The sequence below is a fragment of the Sprattus sprattus genome (assembly GCF_963457725.1).
Source record: "Sprattus sprattus genome assembly, chromosome: 18".
NCBI classification, from domain to species: Eukaryota; Metazoa; Chordata; class Actinopteri; order Clupeiformes; family Clupeidae; genus Sprattus; species Sprattus sprattus.
In genome coordinates, this window is record NC_137916.1 from 21,357,377 (window position 1) to 21,378,010 (window position 20,634).

At 40.2% G+C, this 20,634-nt stretch overlaps 1 protein-coding gene across 1 annotated transcript in view; it reads left to right on the forward strand.

The window, feature by feature from the left end:
* The window catches only part of LOC308379166 (interferon-induced very large GTPase 1-like), a gene marked incomplete at both ends in the record, with an annotated part of 45,339 nt that overhangs the window by 9,412 nt on the left and 15,293 nt on the right, over nt 1-20,634 (forward strand). The window contains one exon of the mRNA XM_080856222.1: nt 15,673-15,840. Coding sequence (XP_080712348.1) covers nt 15,673-15,840 — 168 coding nt within the window. The remainder of the gene's footprint in view (nt 1-15,672; nt 15,841-20,634) is intronic.

Below are 20,634 nucleotides of genomic sequence, written 5' to 3' on the forward strand. Positions count from 1 at the left end.
CAGATGAACAAAGACAAGAATTATGACTCTGGATGTCACTTCCACCAGCTCCAAAGGTGATCCTTGAGCTGGTTCACTGCCCCTGCAAAAACTATGTTTGCCTGCGAGTTTAACTAACTTTGACACTATGGATTTAAGAAAATGGGCAAAAACTTAAGGTGGCAACAACCACACACACACTCCACATACAAACACACACACCCCACATACAGTAGGCTACACACACATTTCACTCCACATCGACACATAGCCTACACACGCACACACACACTCACAGGTGAGATTTCATTCACAACAATAAACCCTCATTCCCCTATAACATTACAGCTCCACTCCCAGATTCTCTCTCTCCCACACACACACACTTACAGAAATACAATAATCATCCCAACTTTAGAAATCCAGCGAGGGGGTTGACTTTTCCTCATTGATCTGGAGCACTCACACCTAATTGTAAGCCCTGTCAGACCCTCGTTTGTAATTGTGATTAACATTAAATAAGGGTTAAATACATTATATCAATAAGACACAGAACAAAATACAGTAGTAATAAGGATGATAAGTGCAACGGCCCAGTGGTTGAGAAACACTGCACTAGGACATCAAGTCTGAAATGCCATCAGCGGTTGCACAGTGAAGAAAAGCCACTTAAATGCTTGAATTCTGAAGTGTGAAGTTTGCCCTTCTCAAATACATATGTTGATACTCATGCCATGTGGAAAAACTTCTAAACAAGCTGGGTCTTTAAAACGTCACCTGATAGTACATGGCAGGGAAGGTCCACATAAATGTGCCTGACCTTTTATATGTTTACAATATGTAAAGGCATTTTCACTGGCATTTTCATATGCAAAAACATACTATGTGGGAAAACATTTACAAGGTCTTCAACTCTGTTTGTGTGTGTGTGTGTGTGTGGAAGAGAAGACTGGAGAGAAGCCTCGTGAAGGTGCCCAGTGTGTGCACACTCACACTCACACACATGCACATCCTCATATAGGCTGTAAGGTGAACCCTGTTTCCGTTTTAACCCGCTACACTGTCTGGCATCTACAGATGTGGCAGTCATTGCTGTAAGTGTGCAGACAGATTTGCCATGCACTTTATATGTTTTCACAGGGACTGGCAACAGGACATGTATCATTGACATTACCAAGGTGTCATCAGCTCTTGGAACCAGTGTGTGTTCAGCCTTGATCGGAATTCAAACATTCTATGGGTGTGACTCCACAAGTGCCTTTTATGGCAAAGGAAAAAGAAAGACATTTTCTGTTGCATGTAAGAAAGATGAGTACCTAAAGGCTTTTAAAAGTTTAGGTACTAACTTAAACTTGGAGCAGTCAACATTTGCATTTCTTTGCCAGTATGTATGCCACTTATATGATCAGTCGGCTGCTGATAATGTAAATAAAGCTAGGTTCAAGGCTTTCTGTATGACATCATCAGCCTTGCCAGAATTATCCATTCCCCCTACCACTGATGCCCTCCATCAGCACTGCAAAAGGGCAAACTACCAGGCTGCAATAATGAGGTCCTGTCTCAAACATAATATAAGTGCTCCATCACCTGCTGGATATGGTTGGCAAATAGAGGATGGGAACTTCACGTCACCTGGATGACTAGAAATCCAGCCCCTGACAGTGTTTTGCATGTGATACACTGTGGCTGCAAAGGTGCCTGTGAGACAGACAGATGTTTTTCTGCAGGATTGTGTTGCATGTAGTTGACCTATGTCGTTGCTGTAGGAACTGGAAGATAACTGTCCTGACACTGACACTAACAGTGAGGACTGAGTGTCCCTAATCTGTTATTTCTTATTCAGTTTTGTACAGTTTTATTTATCATATTTCATGTTTCATGAAGAGTGTTTTTATGGTTCATTAGTGTTGTTTTCATTTGTGGAAGAATGAATGAATTAATGAATGAACAAACAGATGGTCATTGGTATTTACAATTACTGCCTTTTATTGATACATGGAGGTTTATTTGTCACATACATAAAAATACTACTGTTTTTTTCTGTGCGAGTGTGGAGAAAGAAAGATCAAGAAATATTTTTCATAAATAGCAAGAGGGAGTTTAAAGAGCAGTGTGTGAAAAAAGGTGTAATTGATGTTTTATAGTCATTGTGTGTGTTTAGGATAAGGAATGCTTGAGGAAAGAAGCTCCTCCTCAGTCTCTCTGTTCTGGTCTTGTAGCAGCAGAGACGTTTGCCTGACCTCAGTGTTTTGAAAAGTCCATGGTCAGGATGTTAGGAATCCTTTACAATACCTTGGGCGCTGGTAGGTAGGTCTTCTCTTGCAGGTCTCCTGCAGAATATGGAGAGATGCTCTGATGATTCGGTGCTGCAGTCACAGGCTGTACAGTTCCCATACCAAGTGATGCTGTCAGGACACACAGCTGATGGTGCTGAACTTCCTCAGCTGATGTAGGAAGTACAGTCTTTGCCTTGATTTCTTCGGTGGGTGTTCACAGTCCATGTAAGATCTTCAGTAATGGGTATTCCCACGTATGTCAAACTTGATGTAAATAACTTAACATAAAAATAACATTATCGTATATTTGCCTCATTGTTATTCTTGGACGCGGCTATCTATACAGCACTAATTAGAATTAATTTAGCCCACTTTTGAGGATGTTCGGATGTTTTCCTCTATCTTTAACGATGTTTCTAACCACACGGGAGCCGCCATTTTTCCATTCTGTTGACAAATGCAGCCTTCTCATTGGTGTAGCATGATCACGTGTCGAACCGTGGCACGGCTCCCGACAAAAATCTTATTACGCTCTGAAGTCTCTAGTTCTGCATAAAACAAAGCCATATAGACAATCGACTGGAAAATCAGCGACGAACTTTTTTTTGGTAACTAACCACGACTCGTTCTTTTTTATAAGCTAAAGATTGTGTAGATGCCAGTGAGTGGAACGGGCTGAAACGAAAACCGTGTTCACCTTACGGCCTATAAGGCACATTGCGTCACTTAGAGCGGGGGCGCGGGCGCACATAGCCTACTTTAAACGTTGTTGAGACTCTTATTAAAGCTCTTACTCATTCTTACAGAGACAAAAAAAATAGCTACACGGTCAAGCAATGTCATTTATTTCTTTAAAGAGACAAAACAAATAGCTACACGGTCAAACAATGTCATTTATTTCCTAAAATACGTTTTACGAATCCAACTTACATTACCTGCACACTCAGAACCTTACAGATAATGTATAGAAGTTGTACTAGCATTTGTATTCAAAGTTTACACTTTAATCTACCAAAGTAGGCTACTCACTGTTTAACAATACAACTTCCACAAGTTCTACTTGAACTTCTACAGAACTTCTACTTCCACAAGTTCTCACCAGGCGATCTAAACTCACCCAATAAAACATCTCTGTTACGTATGTAACCTTGGTTACCTGAGCAGGGACCAGATGTAATATATGCTTGCACATGTTGTTCCCAATCTGAGTTGACAGTAGAAGTCAGTTCCTTTTTGTGTGTGTGGGCATGCAGCATCAAGCCCTACATATAAAGGAACTGGTATCTCCTGTGTAGTACTGTGTCTTGACGTCAGATCTGCCACAGGTATTATCTCTGGATTGAAAAAGAGATAATTCCTGATATACGCAAGCAGTTCCTCATGGGCATGTTTCTCTGCTGCCTTATACTGTGTTTCTGCATTTTTTTCCTTGTTCCATTCTATTAGAACTTGCAACAGACTCTCCACGCGTGTATCCACGGTAGCACCTATTGTAATGCCCCACAACAGCAACAAGTTCTCTACTCGTGATAGTAAGTATCCTCTGGTCAAGTTTGCCGGTTGCAGCTTTTCTGATACGATCATTAGCGCCAGCTCTGAATATCGAATGAGCGGTTCTCTGGAGTTTTGACTCTTCTGGTATTTACTTTTTTTCTGACAGAATATACAATGTTCTTCAAGTACCCTTGAAGTTCTCGGGGCATCTCTAGATGATCTTTTTGCAAGTTGTTCCGCAGGCTCAACAGAGGCAGCTTTTTTGGTGATTGAGTCTGGGAGCTTCTTCATGGTGAAAATGCTACGGCATTTCCGATGGTATTGAACCGATGGTATATATAGGCACGCTGCTGGTTTCTTCCATCCTTCCTTCAGGACATCAAAAACAGGGCTTTAAACCTAGGACGCAATTTCATTGGTTTGCTGTGGTTTCTGATAACGTGATTCGTTCAGACGCATCACATGTAAATCTTTAAATGCGATTTTCTCAAAATGAGTTTTTTCTCATACTTCAAGGAAAAAAATCTCCACTTCAGTTCAACCTATATACACCAACTATATTATTCCTAGCCTGAATTATATAACATTATATCCCCAAAAACATGGCGAAAATCGATTTTTAAAGGCTATTGACAGTATTTTCTGATTTACAGGAAAACAAAAGTAGATATCCATAAATCCCTCTGTAATTTTTTTCCCATCTAATATGTCAACAAAAGGGAAAAGGAATTTTTAACCTGGCTTTATCCCATGATCAGATTTGTTCTTTTAACCATTATGCAAATGAGTGCATATTTAATGAGATAATACCTAATTTGCATATTCAAACATCAAAATACAAAAAACTTGTAATACATTTTTTTATAATCTAAACATGAGTAATCAACTGGGAAAGTTTCATGGTGATACCTATTATTTAACATTTTTACCATATTCACCTGTAGTGTCTCGCCTTAAAAGCTGAAAGTAAATGCACAACTGTGCACGATTATGGTCAATCGATGATTCTGATCTTGGTGCCATCTAAGAATCAGATTTTCAAGTGATAACAACAAAATGTGTATAAAAAAAATCAAACTTTATTTTTCAATAGTTGCATTTTGACAAATAATTTACAGATAATTTAGCGTAACTGTGTAGAATATCGGCCGCTTTGTTAAGAAATCGCTATACTATGTCTATTTATAGATTAACGTTAGGTATAAACTTACCCAAACCAACGGTTTTCGAGAGAGATTTTTGTCCTTTTCAACTTGTACGACTCGTTTAACACCGCAAGAAACCGTATTTCTAAATATCTATATTAATGTTTACGGTGACACGTTTTCGAGTAAGTTTTTTAAATAGGTGAAATTTCGGACACGTCCACTTTGTTCCACTGACCACGTTGAATTTGTGATAATAATATGCTTTTCTTCTTGCTTTGACCTAAACCAGTTTAATTTCTGTACAAATGCCTTAGTCACAATATGTTTTGACAAGCAAACGTTAATCTCACTAGTGTTATTTTTGTTTAATTTGGGTATTTTGTGGCCTTGTTTTGACGTGATTCAGTTGTAGGTGCAGTCTATTCACTTTAACATGCACACAACAAACATGTCATGATTATGTATGTTATGCAGTGGTGACTGGTGGTTTTATAAAGTGAGGGAGGAAGGACTGTGCGCCTTGTTGCCATTGGCCTGCTTATTCCGTATGTGAGATACAAGTTGTTTCAGGGTGTTTTTATGGACTACAGTACTACAAAATAGCAGGCAGGGATACAATTGATACAAAGCCACCAGTGTGGCACCATTGTACTTAAAAAGCTGGTGGACAGCATGTCTTTGGACTAGACAAGGCCAGAAGGAAAGGATGCAAAGCCAATTAGTCAAATCAGGCCTACTCTTGATTTAAAAAACTACATTCTAAATTTTGGGCCTACCATTACTAAAGCTATTGGTTATTATTTGACTAATTTTATTTGCAGCTGCAATTGTTTTGACACAAGACCAAAAGTGATGCCATTTAAAATGCTCTGAATCATTCACTAACATCCTTTCCACAATATTAAACAACAAGTTACAAAGGCAACAAGTAAGAGAACATTATTTCAGAACTATTAACATGGGCTGTTAGCCTAACATTGTTTGTCGTAAATGTGGATGTTAATGGATGTTTCAGAATGTTGGTCAATGTGTAGGCTAATTAGAATAGATACGAATCACATCGCGTTCTGAAACATTCATTAACAATTTCCATTCCGAATGTCAGCTGAACGTGAACAGTCAGACTAACAATAGGCGTATGAACGATTTAAAAACAAAACAGTACAGCCGATTGTTTTTTTTATGGTACCAGTGAGCTATAAGTATTTCGCATACCAGTTAGCATTAACGGCAGCGGTTTTACCATTGGGTTTAGTGACTTGGATTTTTGGAACAGGTTTCCCTTTTGTTATGATACTAACCTTCTCTCTGTAGCTCAATGAATGAAACGGTTTGTTCAATAAAACATGAACAATATCTTCGTTCTCCATTGCACATCCTCTTTATTTGCAATCTTTCTACAACACTCTTTAAGGGTGACGAGTTATCGATATCCTTCTGCAGAATGGTTGAAGACAGAAACTTCTTTCGGTATTAATGTCTAATCCCCTCCCTCCAACGCCAAATCCGTTGTTTATTGGTTAAGAGATGTTGGCGCAGACTCAGACGCTAGGGAGGTCTTTCCTCCCCTGGGCAATGTAAGTGAATGAGCCCCAAGAACCGCCAGTATCAGAGACAGATTACATTGATCTCAATGGGAGCCAAAGGGAGGACGTCCTCCGTGCAGTCATTTCTTGTTACGATAGGGGATGCTAATGTTATTTTAACTCAGGGAAACAAATTATAATGCATAGTATTAAATACTGATATCAAACTGCATTTTTAAAGGAGTTTAGTCAGTTCAATTACAAAAATACGTTTCTCAAAAAGTTTGGGGAGGTTCTTCCTCCGTTTCCTCAATTTTAGAACCTCCACTGATGTTATGTATTAAAAATGAAGACATCAATATAAGGGTATTGTAATTGTACTATTGTTAGTGAAAATACAAAATTTTTAACTAAATCAACTTTGTTTTAGTTAAACTGTAAATGCAACTACGGAAGGCGAACTTCTTCCGTCCAGTTTCTCAACTAGTGCCTTTCATATTGACATGGGTCTAAACGACCAGAGTAATCGGATTTGATCTCTGTGAGCATCCGTACTTACATTGCGTCATGCTATCTGTTTTGGCATTTGATATACCAGTTTTAAATGACAGTTAAACTTCATCTTGGAGAGAACTAATCCGACGGTACAACTTAAAGACCAAACGAAATATTTGTCACGCCACTGAGTGTTCCACACTATAAGGTACACGCAGAAGTGCACTTAAATTAGGTCTACAGAGTACATTTTTTCCACAAGTAAAGCTTAAATGCCATATTTTTTCAATGGTCTTGGAATGTTCTCCCTGACAGAGTACAAGATGTCTTCAGTCAGCCACTTCCCCAACATAGGAGGGATGCTGAAGTAGAGAAATTGCAGTGCCATGGAAAAGTTCCCTAGCTGTGGTCAAATTCGGAATATGGTCAATGAACACCTGACTGTGCAACTGGAGGGCATACCACTTTTGATGATGCTTGCACATGTTGTTCCCCATCTGAGCTGACAGTAGAAGTCAGATCCTTTTTTTGTGTGTGGGCATGCAGCATCAGCCCTACATTTAAAGGAACTGGTATCTCCTGTGTAGTACTGACAAATCCTGTGCCTGGTCCCCGTCTGTGCTTGACACTGTTGAATTTAATAATCTGAGCAATTGCCAGTGCTGTGGGTGATGTCGTCTCTGCCATTTGATTTTTTATGCTAGGTCCCTCTAACAGCATATGCATGAGGGTCAGTAAAAGCTGCGGAACAGAGTTCTCTTAGCATTTTTTAGGGAATCAATTAAAACATTTGGCCTCACCAAATATATGATGACATTCAATTTGTGCAGCACATGCAATGTGCATAACATCTTTGGTGTTGTCCTGTTCACAGGCTTTGGCAAGAGCAATTCCAACATCATTTTCAAAGGCCATCGGGATTTATCCTCCCTTTGTATAAGCTTGCATATCAAGGAACTCAGCAAGAAGCCTTTCCTTCAGCCAAGTAGAGTGATTTCTGTTATCAATTTCCACTCCTAGCTGTCCATTTGTGAAGTTCAGCTAACTTGAAGACTGGTGCTGTTTCCTCATCTTGCCTGGTCTCTTCGATGTAAAGGACCAAGTCAGCAAACACAATTGCAGAGGCCGATGCTACCTGTCTGGCAGTCATCATGTATGTCATGGCTGGCCTTTCTGGCTCAAATTATTAAATACAAGGCATCAGATGTGATATTTAGCTTCAAGTTTCCTTAGAAGTTCATAAGTATGCAAAAAACTATGTATGATGACTACATTTAACTAACAAGATCATCAACATCATATTATATCTAATAAAAATAAGATAATTGATCGGCCCGGCGGCCATCTTGAAAAATGGCTGCTATGGCCGCCATGTTGAAAATTCTTGATGGCCGATATCTACATTTTTTCAGTCTTTGGCTATAAGTGTACCAAATTTCACGCTTTTATCACAAAATGCACAATTGATGTGGGATTTGGGGAAATTTTGCTAAAGCACTGATCAGTGAAAATGGTAATTTAGCCCAAAAATATGAAAAGCTGCTTTTGTGCAAGGGTTATCATATCTTAATAGACTTATATCAGTCCTACAAACAACTTAGTATAGGTAAAGTTTTGCCCACCCCAGATAGTACCAATATGTGGTCTGGCCGATGGACTATAATAGAAAAGCACTTCGCGGCCCAGATGTGTCATGAAAAAGTGCCGCCCCGGGCGGCTGCCCGGTTCGCCCGTGCCTAAAACCGCCCCTGGTGCAGATGTATAACGAGAGAACAACACTTACCTATCCTCTAATAAAAAACAGTTAAGACAACAACAACAACAAAAAGCGAGGCACGTCTAACCACAAGTGTCCGCAGACTGACTGCATGTCGCACTTGGGATCCGTAAAGGCCATACTTGTCCTCCAAAGTTAGAGACTACAAACAGAAAAACGGTTAATGAGTTAAATAACCAATATATCAAAAGCAGAAAGCAGAAGAAACTAATACATTGAGACAAACACTAATACATTTTAGAAAATGTACCTCGTCCTCTTGAACTTATGGAGAGAGTACGAATATCTGAAATTGGAAAGAACATTCAGCTTTTACTGTATATACATCTAAATACAGTACATATATGTTTGTTCTCTGTACAAGGTTGTGCCCTGACCTGTGTTGGCTGTCTTGCTGTATGTGTCGAGTTCAACAACCGTACCTTTTTGGAAAAAGGAACATAAAACACATTTGCAAATACATTCGATTGCATGTCGCACTCGGGATCCATAAAGGCCATTAATTACCCACAAAATAAAATGGTTGCCAAGTTCAGGAGTGCCCGGACCAACCAGACGGGGCAGTAGCTACACGTCATCTGGCTTTATGCCGTTGATAGCTTAGAACTATCAGTAACACAACTATGTGCTTTCCAGTCAGGACACCACAAAGTGTATGCGTCTGTGGTAAGGGCGTGGAACACTGCATTGTCCTGTGAAGACAAAAAAAACCAGTGTGAACCTCTACAAAACAATAACAGATACTGGTATGTTGCCAGACCAGAGAGAAAATAGAAACTACTTCCAGTGGAACATTGTTGATGGCCATTTGAACTGGGCCTGCCAGACTGTCTAAGTCATGTCTAAGTCATGAAACTTTTACTGTATATACATCTACATACAGTACAGTATGTTTGTTCTCTTTACAAGGTTGTGCCCTGACCTGTGTTGATGGTCTTGCTGTATGTGTGATTGAGTTCACATATGCACCTTTTTCGAAAAAGGAACTCATAACACATTTACAATTACATTCAACTGAGGGGAAAACATCCATTCCATTGTTAAGGGACTGTTCACAAATCCCTATGAAATGTGCCAAACTGACCAGACCCTTGTAGACCAAGTACATACCGTATCTGTCCCCAAAAGCAAAATGATAGGTATACAACGTTTCTAAGTAGCTTCATGAAAACCCTAAGCTTGCTCTTTAATTAAAGCATAAGATTTAAATGACCCAGCCCCCATCTGTAAGAGCCTGTAACTTAATGAGTAATATAAATATAGAAATTGTAATCTATATTGATACATATTCCACCTATATCTTTAAAAAAAATTGAGGTGGGAACCCCTGGTTGATTTGACATGGAACTGTGAGAGGTCTACTTGTAAAATCATAACACTATACCAAAGTTGCTATCATGCAGGAATATACTCCAGAGAATCATAGCCTTCAGAAAAATAAAACCAGGGCAGTTCAGACTGGACCTGGGTAGCAACCTAGGAAAACATTAGATCAGTGGCGTACAGTGACTTTTACTTATAGGCAAGCAGAGCTGATGCTGATAAGTTCCTTTATACTCAGTACTCAAGGACACAACCATCAGAATGCAACTCGACAACTTTTTTTATACTTCTTTTCACGCGTATATCATAACATCATATATCAGTGCGCCATCACCTGGCCATAGCCATTCTGTAATTGAGAAACAGACTTGATATCATAGGAGTTCCAGTAACCCACCTGGTTGGACTACTATATAAAGGATCTGTTCTTTGGTTTTTCTCTCATCATTTGGCATCAAAGGTAAGGCGATTTATCTCTGCATGTGACATGAAGAAATGGTCAGGCTGTGTAACTTTTTTTAAATCTACATGCAGGTACTTTTTTCTTAATTGTAGAGGGTAAGATTAATGCGCCAATGGCAAAAACTGCTATGGTTTTATCATGATGATTGTCGTATTTTGACCTACTTATAACTGTATTGTTGAATAATGTGTGCAAGGGCGTAACCACGCAATTTTTGGAGCGCAAAGAAAGTATGATAGAGTAATGGAGGATTTGAGGTTACCTGAAAAGCAGAGAAAACTAGACCAGCAGCCAAGCATACGCGTTTTTTTTCAGACAGTAAGTAACTTTATACCGAGCTAAATGTTTAAGCAAATAAAACGAGTTTGATGTTGTCAATATGCCTTTGAAGCTCTGCAAGTTTTTGTCCTAGCGTCATAAAAAAGACCATCCCCAGAAACCTTGAATCTTCTTCTTTAAAGAGTTCCATTTACATAAAATGATAGTTATCTATCTGAGGTTATAGTCTCCTCTGATCAAATTATAATGGAAAAGGGTAGAAACCCTCAGGATGCCTGTGCAACTTTGTATGAACAAGTTCATATTCATGAGTTCATATTGACACATTTTAACAAGAAGAGTTCAGCGCATGTAGGCCTATTCCCTTATAATTGATGGCACACAGGATGCAGCAGGAGTTAAGCAAGAGTCCTTCTGTCTGCGCTTTGTTGATAAAAACATGCAGCCCAGAAATAAATTCATAGGCCTGTATCCACTACTGGAGAAAACATAGCTAGTGTAGCTAAAGATGTTTTGATTCGCCTAAATCTCCCACTTTCACAACTACGAGGTCAAAACTACGGTGGGGCAGCCAATAGGCTATGTCTGGTAGGATGCAAGCTGAAGCTCATCTCAAGAAAGAGCCTCTTGCAGTATATGTTATGTTCATTAAGGAGAAAGTCTGTCATTTGTTCAAGTACAGCATTAGTTGTTCTAATTCAAATATTTACATAAACATGCTTTGGGTATGTGGTCTTTTTCCATTGGAAGCTATCATATTTGCTACAGTAGGCTACTACTGGAAAAGCATAATTGTAATTGGAAGGTGTGTTTAAGGTTAGTAAACAGTAAGCAACTCACCAAAACAAATTGGAGGGGCAGTCACTGTCTCGGAGAAATTACACAATTCCTTTAGATGTGAATTCAAATGGTCAATGTAGTCCTCGAAACTATGTTCTAAATGTGCGAATTTTCATATATAAATATAGAATTGTAGACAATGCACTTAACACATTTTTTTTTTGTGGACCCCCCCAATGTCTAAACCATGGTTATGCCCTTGAATGTGTGTATTGCTGGTACTGGAACATGGACATCTCAACAGATAGAAATAACAGTTAGATGAGAAAGCTGCCACAAGGCAGAAGGGCCTTTTCTGATAAACCACGTGGCAAGGATACCTTTTCTGATAAATCACGTGGTAGAGATGCCTTTTCTGATAAACCACGTGGCAGGGATACCTTTTCTGATAAATCACGTGGTAGAGATGCCTTTTCTGATAAACAACGTGGCAGAGATACCTTTTCTGATAAATCACGTGGTAGAGATGCCTTTTCTGATAAACCACATGGCAGACAGGCCATGACAAGGTCACAGGCCGTGACGCTTCTGAAAGGCCATGATGCCTGATCCCTCTTGCCTTAAAGGCACCCAGTGCAACATTAGGGCATCAAAATGGAAATATTCTGGATAAGACAATCTTTTTGATATTGACATTTACTTCACCATATTAGCACATTTGCATCATTATTTGATACTTTGGGCGTTAAAAACAGCGCTAAAACTAGCCGCAAGAGCGTAGCCCTTTATTTATGGGTGCCACCAATAAATAAAGATTTGAAAAGAAGAATGGCCTCTCCCCACCGGCGGGGCTGGCAGCGCAATTTTCTATCAGTTCTCACCACACAACGACGTCTCATCTTTGCTCCTTCAATGTCGATATGGAATGGTATGGAGTTATTGAAACTTACTACGTGTAAAAAAGACTAGAAATTGAATGTTTATTTTGTTTACAAGCCTCTAATGTTGCACTGGTTGCCTTTAAGCTTAGAGTTTTGAGATGCTCCATGCTCCAGCTCAGCAGCATTTAACTACTCTGAAAAAAACCGTTCAGTGTCTTTATACCAGTGTGCCTTGATAAGTTGCTTGAGAATGAGAACTCTTAGAATTTTCCACGACATGATCTTCTGCTATCATAGTCATAGTATGTAGTCCAACCAGATGGGTTACTGCAAATCCTATGATCTCAAGTCTATTTAATCGAAACACTTTCTGTTTCTATGAAACTGATTTTCAGGAACCTCCCTGGTTGGACTATATAAAGGATCTGCTCGTTAGTCTGCTTTCATCATCATTTGACACCGAAGGTAAGGGGATCGGTCGTGACGTGAAGACATTTTAATCTACTTGCAGGTAATTTCTTTCTTAATTATAGAGGCTAAGATGGTGCATCAATGGGTATATCATGATGACCATTTTGTAAGTAGGACACGCCTACTTTCAGCAACATTAAGGTCATTCCTTTAATCAAAAAGTAGCTAAGATGATTCACTATCTAGGTAGCTTTCTAATATTAAATGTGTACATGACTGGATTTTCCGATAGCCGCCATATTTGTGAATGTCCGGTGAGTGATAGTTTTACGTAGCCTATTCATCGAAGCAAATTCAACCAGGCTCTGTAGTCACACGTTGGATGACTAGCCAGCGAAGTTTATGTGGCAAGAATATCAGATAACTGGGTTTCACACAGCATGGAATAGACTACTAGGCCTATCATGTCAAATTACACAAAGTTTAGGCTTTAAAAAGGCCCGCTTTGCATACAGAACATTTAGAACGTTAACTGAAAAAGATCGATGGCACACGTAGGAGTCCCCCCGCCCCCCCCCCCCCCCCCCCCCCCGTCAGCATTGACAAAATTCTAATTTGGGCTAACGGACTGGGTTTTTAATTTTTTTAGAAAATCGAAAAAAATTGGGCTTTCCCATCCCGAGTTCCGCCTAGACGACGAGGATGTGCTGCCAGAAAGTTGTGGTAGGGTGGTTCGGTAGACCAGGGGTTTTCAAGTACCGTAACGCATGCTCAGGGGTGCTGCGGAATGGCCCAAGGCTTGTTCATTTAATGACATTGAAAAAATATATAGGCCTATATATTAATTTCAAAATTAATTTATTGTAATTATATCAAATAAAAAATGTATTTGCAGCACAGACAACAATAGGCTACAGCTTAAAGTTGATTCAGGGCGTAACATCAACAACAGCTCTCTTGTTGACTTCATTCGTTATTCCGTATTGACAGCAGATGGAGGAGTGCAGGTAGGCGCAATGGATACGTTTTTAAAGACAGTGCATCCATCTCCACAGTAACAGATATCGGAATCGAATTAATCAAATAGAAAAGTGAGCCATTATAACGACCCATAGGCTACCTCCAGTATTCACTTAGTGTGGCGAGGTGACGTGATGATATGTCGGAGAACATGGAATCTGTAGGCTACTGAGTGAGAAACTACGGCTAAGGGGGACATTTGCGCTTCAAATAGACGAGTCCACTGATGCTAGTGGCCTTTGCCAGCTGATCGCTGACGTGAGATATGTGGATGAGGACAAATTTACAGAGAACTTTATTTTGCAAAGAATTGGACAACCATGCTAAACTAAATGGGACACATGTGCCCGTCTTTGACTGCAGAGTTTGTTAATGCGAGGAGTGATTGTGAACAGTGCAACACCTGAGGCAAAGGCTGTCAGTTGAACAGGACCTCCGTGTTGCACTGTCCACAATCCCTCCTACACCTGAGGCAAAGGCTGTCAGTTGAACAGGACATCCGTGTTGCACTGTCCACAATCCCTCCTACACCTGAGGCAAAGGTTGTCAGTTGAACAGGACCGATGTGTTACTGTCAACAATCCCTCCTCGCATTAACAAACTCTGCAGTCAGAGACAGGCACATGTGTCCCATTAAGTTGCTAAATTGTCTGTGGAGACTAGAATAACTATTTTTGCTATGTTTTGTTACTGCCAGCTAATTTCTCGATTATTACCAATACGTATTTTGGCTGTGATATAGTTGTGAGAGGGACAGACGTTGTCTGTTCATATTCTGTTCACTATTTATTAAAAAGTTCTATTATATGAGTTGAATTAAAGAGAGTGGTTCATTTGAATTTAACAAAAATGAGATAAACCTCACCTTCTCAATGTTATGCCTTTAATAAAAGCAGTTATAGTCTATTCAACATATCACAAGATTAAATCAAATGGCATAAAGTACAAATATGACATAAAAAATAGGGGTGCCGTGGATGGAGAGAGATACTGTATGTTTAGAGGTGCCGTTAGCCAGAAAAGTTTGGGAACCACTGCTGTAGCCTATGAGTAGTAAAATACCGAACTCTGTAAAACTTAAACATATTCAATTTGTGACAAGTGTGAACCAGAAACATGGTAATTAAACTGCTACTGACGGTTGCTACCTTTACATCACGTCTTGACAACACCTGTAGGCTTACAGTGGGTTTGTGTAATAGCCTTCTTATCAGTTGCATTTTCGTATCACAAACGAACGTTAGGAACAAAACATAACATCTAGTTAAAATATCCGAAATTTGTTTGCATAGGCAAATATAACTATGGGGTAAAGAACCATACAATTTGAACCCCCCCCACCCTGAAAATTCTTTTGCAACACCAATAATTCAACATTCAAGTGGAATCATATCCCACCTTCTTAGTAAGTGATTGTGAAAGGTTGCCTGATCTGCTGGTTGTCGTGTGGGTGTGTCTGTTATCTATGAGAAGCATTACACGTAACAGGTGTTCTCCAAAACTAAATGCATCACATGGCAAGCTCATTAAACCACTCAAGATTCTGAGATGCATATTAGATCTAACAAAAAATGTATACTCTATTGAGGCAAGATAATCTGACATTGAGATGTCTGCTAGGCTTTTACTGACATCAGAAGTAGGCTAGGTTTACTGACATCAGATTACATCAGTCATCCTCCTACATTTGAAGCCATCACAAATGAGATTGAATGAAATTAGATTAGTAGTCTGATAGCGTGCACTCCACTGCGCATCAGACATAACAAGAATTGATTTAATACTAATATAGATATCAATCACCTTCTGTACATCCTCAGGGCCTTGAAGTGTCGAATGTCATTGAAGATGAAGACAATAAGCTAAATATGGCAACGAAGATGACCAGCCCTGAAGGTAAAGATGGGCGGAATGAGGAGAGTGAGGCATCATCTCCATACCCACCACCTGAAGATCCAATGCAGATATCACCACAGCCCAAAGACATGGTAAGTCAAAATGTTGATGCATGTACAATAATGGTATGACCTGTTGAAGGACCGCTTTGAGTTCCTACACTGTAGCAAATGTTACATGTAACACAGGTGTTCTCCAAAACATTGTTAAATTAATCACATGGCAAGCTCATTAAACCACTCAAGATTCTGAGATGTATATTAGATCTAACAAAAAATGAATACTCTATTGAGGCAAGAGAATCTGACATTGAGATGTCTGCTTTGATCATTGTAATGTAAAAATAGGCACAACAAGTAAGACCTTTTCATTTGTGGCACGAAGGGAGGAAGGAGGGGGGATAATCAGAAACACAGCAGAGGAATTAATACACGTATCAGGATAAACATGCTAGCATTCATGTGGTAAAAGTCAAAGTCGTTTATTATGGTCACAAAACACGACACACAACAACTTACACGTGCATTTTGGGTGGCGACAGGACACACACACACTCACATGCATGCCGTAGAGGTCGCCAGTGAAATTTGTCCTCTGATTTAAACCCATCCTGAGCTGTCGACAATACATACAAACATAACATGGTACATACATGATGCATACAAAACTGATAGTGGCTAAAGTGGGGAGAAAGCATTCAAGTATTGTAGCTTTGTTTGTCTGCAGTGTCCTTGTAAGGTACCTATTATGAAGGTAAATAGAGCAATGAAACAGAGTATGAGGTAAAATAAGTGCATGACAGTGTGGTTGCGGTTGGGTAGATGTAGGCCGAGGGTTTCTGCAAGTAGATCAGGTGGAGAGACTACAGCAGCAACCCACAGTGGAGATAGTCTAGACCAGTGGTTCTCAAACTTTTTCTGTCATTCCCGGCTTTTAACAAGGGGGCCTTTTCAGGCTCAGTCTCTCATCTCTCCAATAAGAAGGTAGGCCAAGCTTAAAATGGTCAAATTTTATTGAAATAACGTCAAGTTTTAAATCTTAATCAATAACAAAAAACATCAGTTCATAAATATAGAAAATTAATAACAAATAACATCAGTTCAGAAATAGAAAAAAATAAAAGGTCTCACCTTTAATATCTGACTATGGTCAGGGACAGAGCAGGAAAGGTTAACGACAGGCTAATTAATACAATACCGATTTCTTTGTTTGAGTGTGGTTGTTTAGTGCGATGGGGTTGTATGAATGTTATTGTCTATAAAGAAAGGCATTGCTACAGATAAGGGGTAAAATAAAAAAAATCTCCAGTTCGTTGCATCCATTCGCGCCACACCTGTCACCTCTCTGTGCCTTACACTTTGAGAAACGCGGGTCTGGTCTTTGGTAACATGCGTATATGTACTTAATGGATGTGGGATGAAGAATAATGTTTTCACAGCCATCAGCAGTTGCGATCAAAGGTTGCACTATCAGAGATAAAATGTGGTTAGTAAACATCAATTTGACAAAAAGTTGAAAGAAGGTGAAGAGTTGCCTTCTCAGCTGCGCTTGCGTAACACAAAAGGGTGTTGAACACACCACCGCTCCTGTTTATTAATAAGACTATAATGTTAAATGTTATGTTATGTTATTAAATGTTAAATATACAATATTCTTGAGGTTACCCCTTAATACTCGTATTTACCACTGGCGGAGGACCAGAGTCTGTTCCGTGACAGGTCAATGCTTCCGACATGGCCTCCGTGACAGGTTAATGCCAGAGTGCCACTAGGGGGAGCTCCAGAGTCTGTTCTGTGGCCGATTTATCATTAATGATCAATGATCATTTTTTCCCCTGTTTTTCTTTATTTCTTCGGAGTTCACCTACATACATACTGTACATTCAAACAATTGTAGTGTTTGGATGAAGTTGCAGCGCAGGTGTCTATGCACATTCTGAGGTGGAATGATGTCCTACATGACCCCTCTGTAATGTAAGGTTGTGCAATAGCCTAAGAGGGAGAGTGAGGGGTGTTTACACAGTAATTTACTAGAACTGGAACTGATGCTGTACTTATAGTGCAAACCAATGTCCCACAGTTCCATCCGTCATTTTGCCTCCACTGCGGTGGATACACTGTTGTCCACTTGGAGATATGCCAAACATGTTGAAATGCTTGTTGAAAGGTGGCCCACTGTCTAAAATGGTTATCAATGGCCTACCCCAGGGGTCTTAATCTCCCAGCCTGCGGGCCAGATCCGGCCCACCAATCGATTTCATGTGGCCCGCCACTTGATATCAAGTTTTATTATATGGCTCCTCATAATGTTACCTCCTGGCCATTACCAGCCTGTGACTCCATTTCTTTCCGTCAGTCAGTCTGGCAGTACCCCATGCATTTTTGTTTCCGAGATGGGCTTAGCTTGAGGTTTAAAATCATTGGAGTTCCCTTAACCAATCAGCAACGTTTGGTAAGCATTCGGTCTCCCCCAGTCTCTCCATTACTAACGGGGCCATCTGGTAGATTAAACTCTTCCCAAAGCCAGTTGGGAGAAGAGCTACGACGTCCTTTCCAATCATAAAACTTACAAGACAATCCTCATGTTCTCCTTTTAATTTTCTGATGTTCTCGAGAGTTGAGACAATGCTGGTAAACTACAAACTCCGCTGGACTACATGCACCTCGGCAAGGCGAGTTTGCGACTGAAAGATTGTGCTGTAAATGAAAGCTTGTGCTGTCCTCCGGCAAAATCCTCGGATGCCCACGCTTGGTTCAAGTTAGCTTGTTCAGAATAACAGACTTGTGGAAGACGGCTTAGCGAAAGAATGCGTTTATTCAATCACATGCCACGGTCAGCTCCATACAACACAAGCATGCACAAGGCACGTCTGCATGTTGAGGAGTCGGTCTCCTTGCTTCTTCTTCTCATTACAAACATTGCGCATACATTTATACTGTGGAATTAATGTATGGTTTAGGGGAGGGAATGGGTGTTTCTTGAGGTCAAAAGGGGATGTCTAGCTTACAGCTACAGGTAGGGCCATATGGATGCTAATGTCTTTGCTTCAGCTAATCTTGTCGTGGCTGAAGACAAAAGCCAACTAATGTCTCTGGCTCGGAGACACACAAAAGCTAGGGACCAGGTCTGATGGCCCATCAACATAGACAAAAGGCCAGGTGCCATATTGATAGCTGTGGCCTAGTGTTATGCAAACTATATTGCACAGGGTTGTTGAGATGTAATCATATTATGTGAAGTTATGAAAATGCCTATATCTAACAGTCACAGCTCTGAACTGTTCGCTGATTGGTGCGGTTGTAGGGTGAAGCCTGGAAACGATGTTAGGCGGAGCTGGGCCAGACTACGTATGAGCTTGAAATCAAATCAGGCGGAAATACGTAGGCTGGTGTCACCAGGCTAAGTGTGTCATAGTGTGGGGAGTCTTTTATTGTCAGATGCACAGAACAACACAGAGTCAGACTGGGCACTGAAATTCTTAAGACAAGACACGCACAACAACATACCATTCCATAATATAACATAACATACCATAACATATAAGTACTCTGAACATAAATATATGATAAACATTTAATAAACCTACTTAATATACAAATAAAAAAACAATCTTATATGGTAAATATATAATACCTATATAATAACTAACCTATACGAACCTAAAGACAAATCAAATGTGGGTGTAACAGGTAGTGCAATATTACCGAAACAGTAGATGAAAGTGACAGTGTTTAAAGTGGGGAGTGAGAAAGTGGCGAGAGTGTATCACTGTCCATTCAGACCACCTTGGAAAGAAACTGTTCTCAAGTCTCTGGGTATGCGCTGAATGCTTCGGTAACGCCTGCCAGAAGGCAACGGGGTAAAAAGTCTGAAGGATGGATGGTAGCAGTTGTTCAGAATCCTGCCAGCTTTTTTGAGGCATCGTATGTGGTAGGTGTCCTGCAGGGCTGGGAGCTCCATGCCGATGATGAACTCAGCAGACCTGACCACACTGCGTAGGACCTTGTGGTCCTTAGCTGTGCAGCTCCCGTACCACACTGTGATGTTACCAGTCAGGATTCACTCTATTGTGCATCTGTAAAAGTTAGTGAGGGTAACTGAGTCCATACCAAACTTCTTCAGTCTCCAGAAAGAAGAGGTGTTCCGGGTCGCTTTGACCACCTTGTCCGTGTGAGCAGACCAGGTGAGATCATTGCTGATGTTCACCCTGAGGAACCTGAAGCAGCTGACCTTTTCCACTTCGGATCTGTTTATGTATTGGGTTGCATATTACAGCCTAAATAAGTCATATGGGAGTTGATCATCAACATCAACATAACAAATACAATAGAATTCATCCTGCATGTAAGGACTCGATGGATTCAGAAACAGTCAGAGTTAATTATGGAGAGCCAAGCCAGGGGAACAGGGGTAACAAAGAAAACCAGATTCACTAACACAGAACTATTAAACACTTCAACTCCGGTAAAGCCCAGAAGTTTTCATCTAACTAAGGCATAGCACAGAAGATTATCTCTATGGAAGGCAAAACACAGAAGATTCTCTAATAACTAAGGCATAGCACAGAAGATTATCTCTAAGGCATAGCACAGAAGATTATCTCTAAGGCATAGCAAAGAAGATTATCTCTAACTGAGGCATAGCACAGAAGATTATCTCTAACTGAGGCAAAGCACAGAAGATTATCTAATCATTGTGAAGCCGAAGTGCTGTGCGGTAGTCCTAGGCGCTGGGGTGTGGGAGAACACACAACGATAAACAAAGTAATGAAACGACCTGGGAGTCGTGGAATTGAGGCTTTGGTGATGTGGAAGGGCTCTCGAGGAAACAGCAACCTGGGAGTCACGGAAACAAGGGTTAAAATCTTCACTCTCTTATGTGTTTAT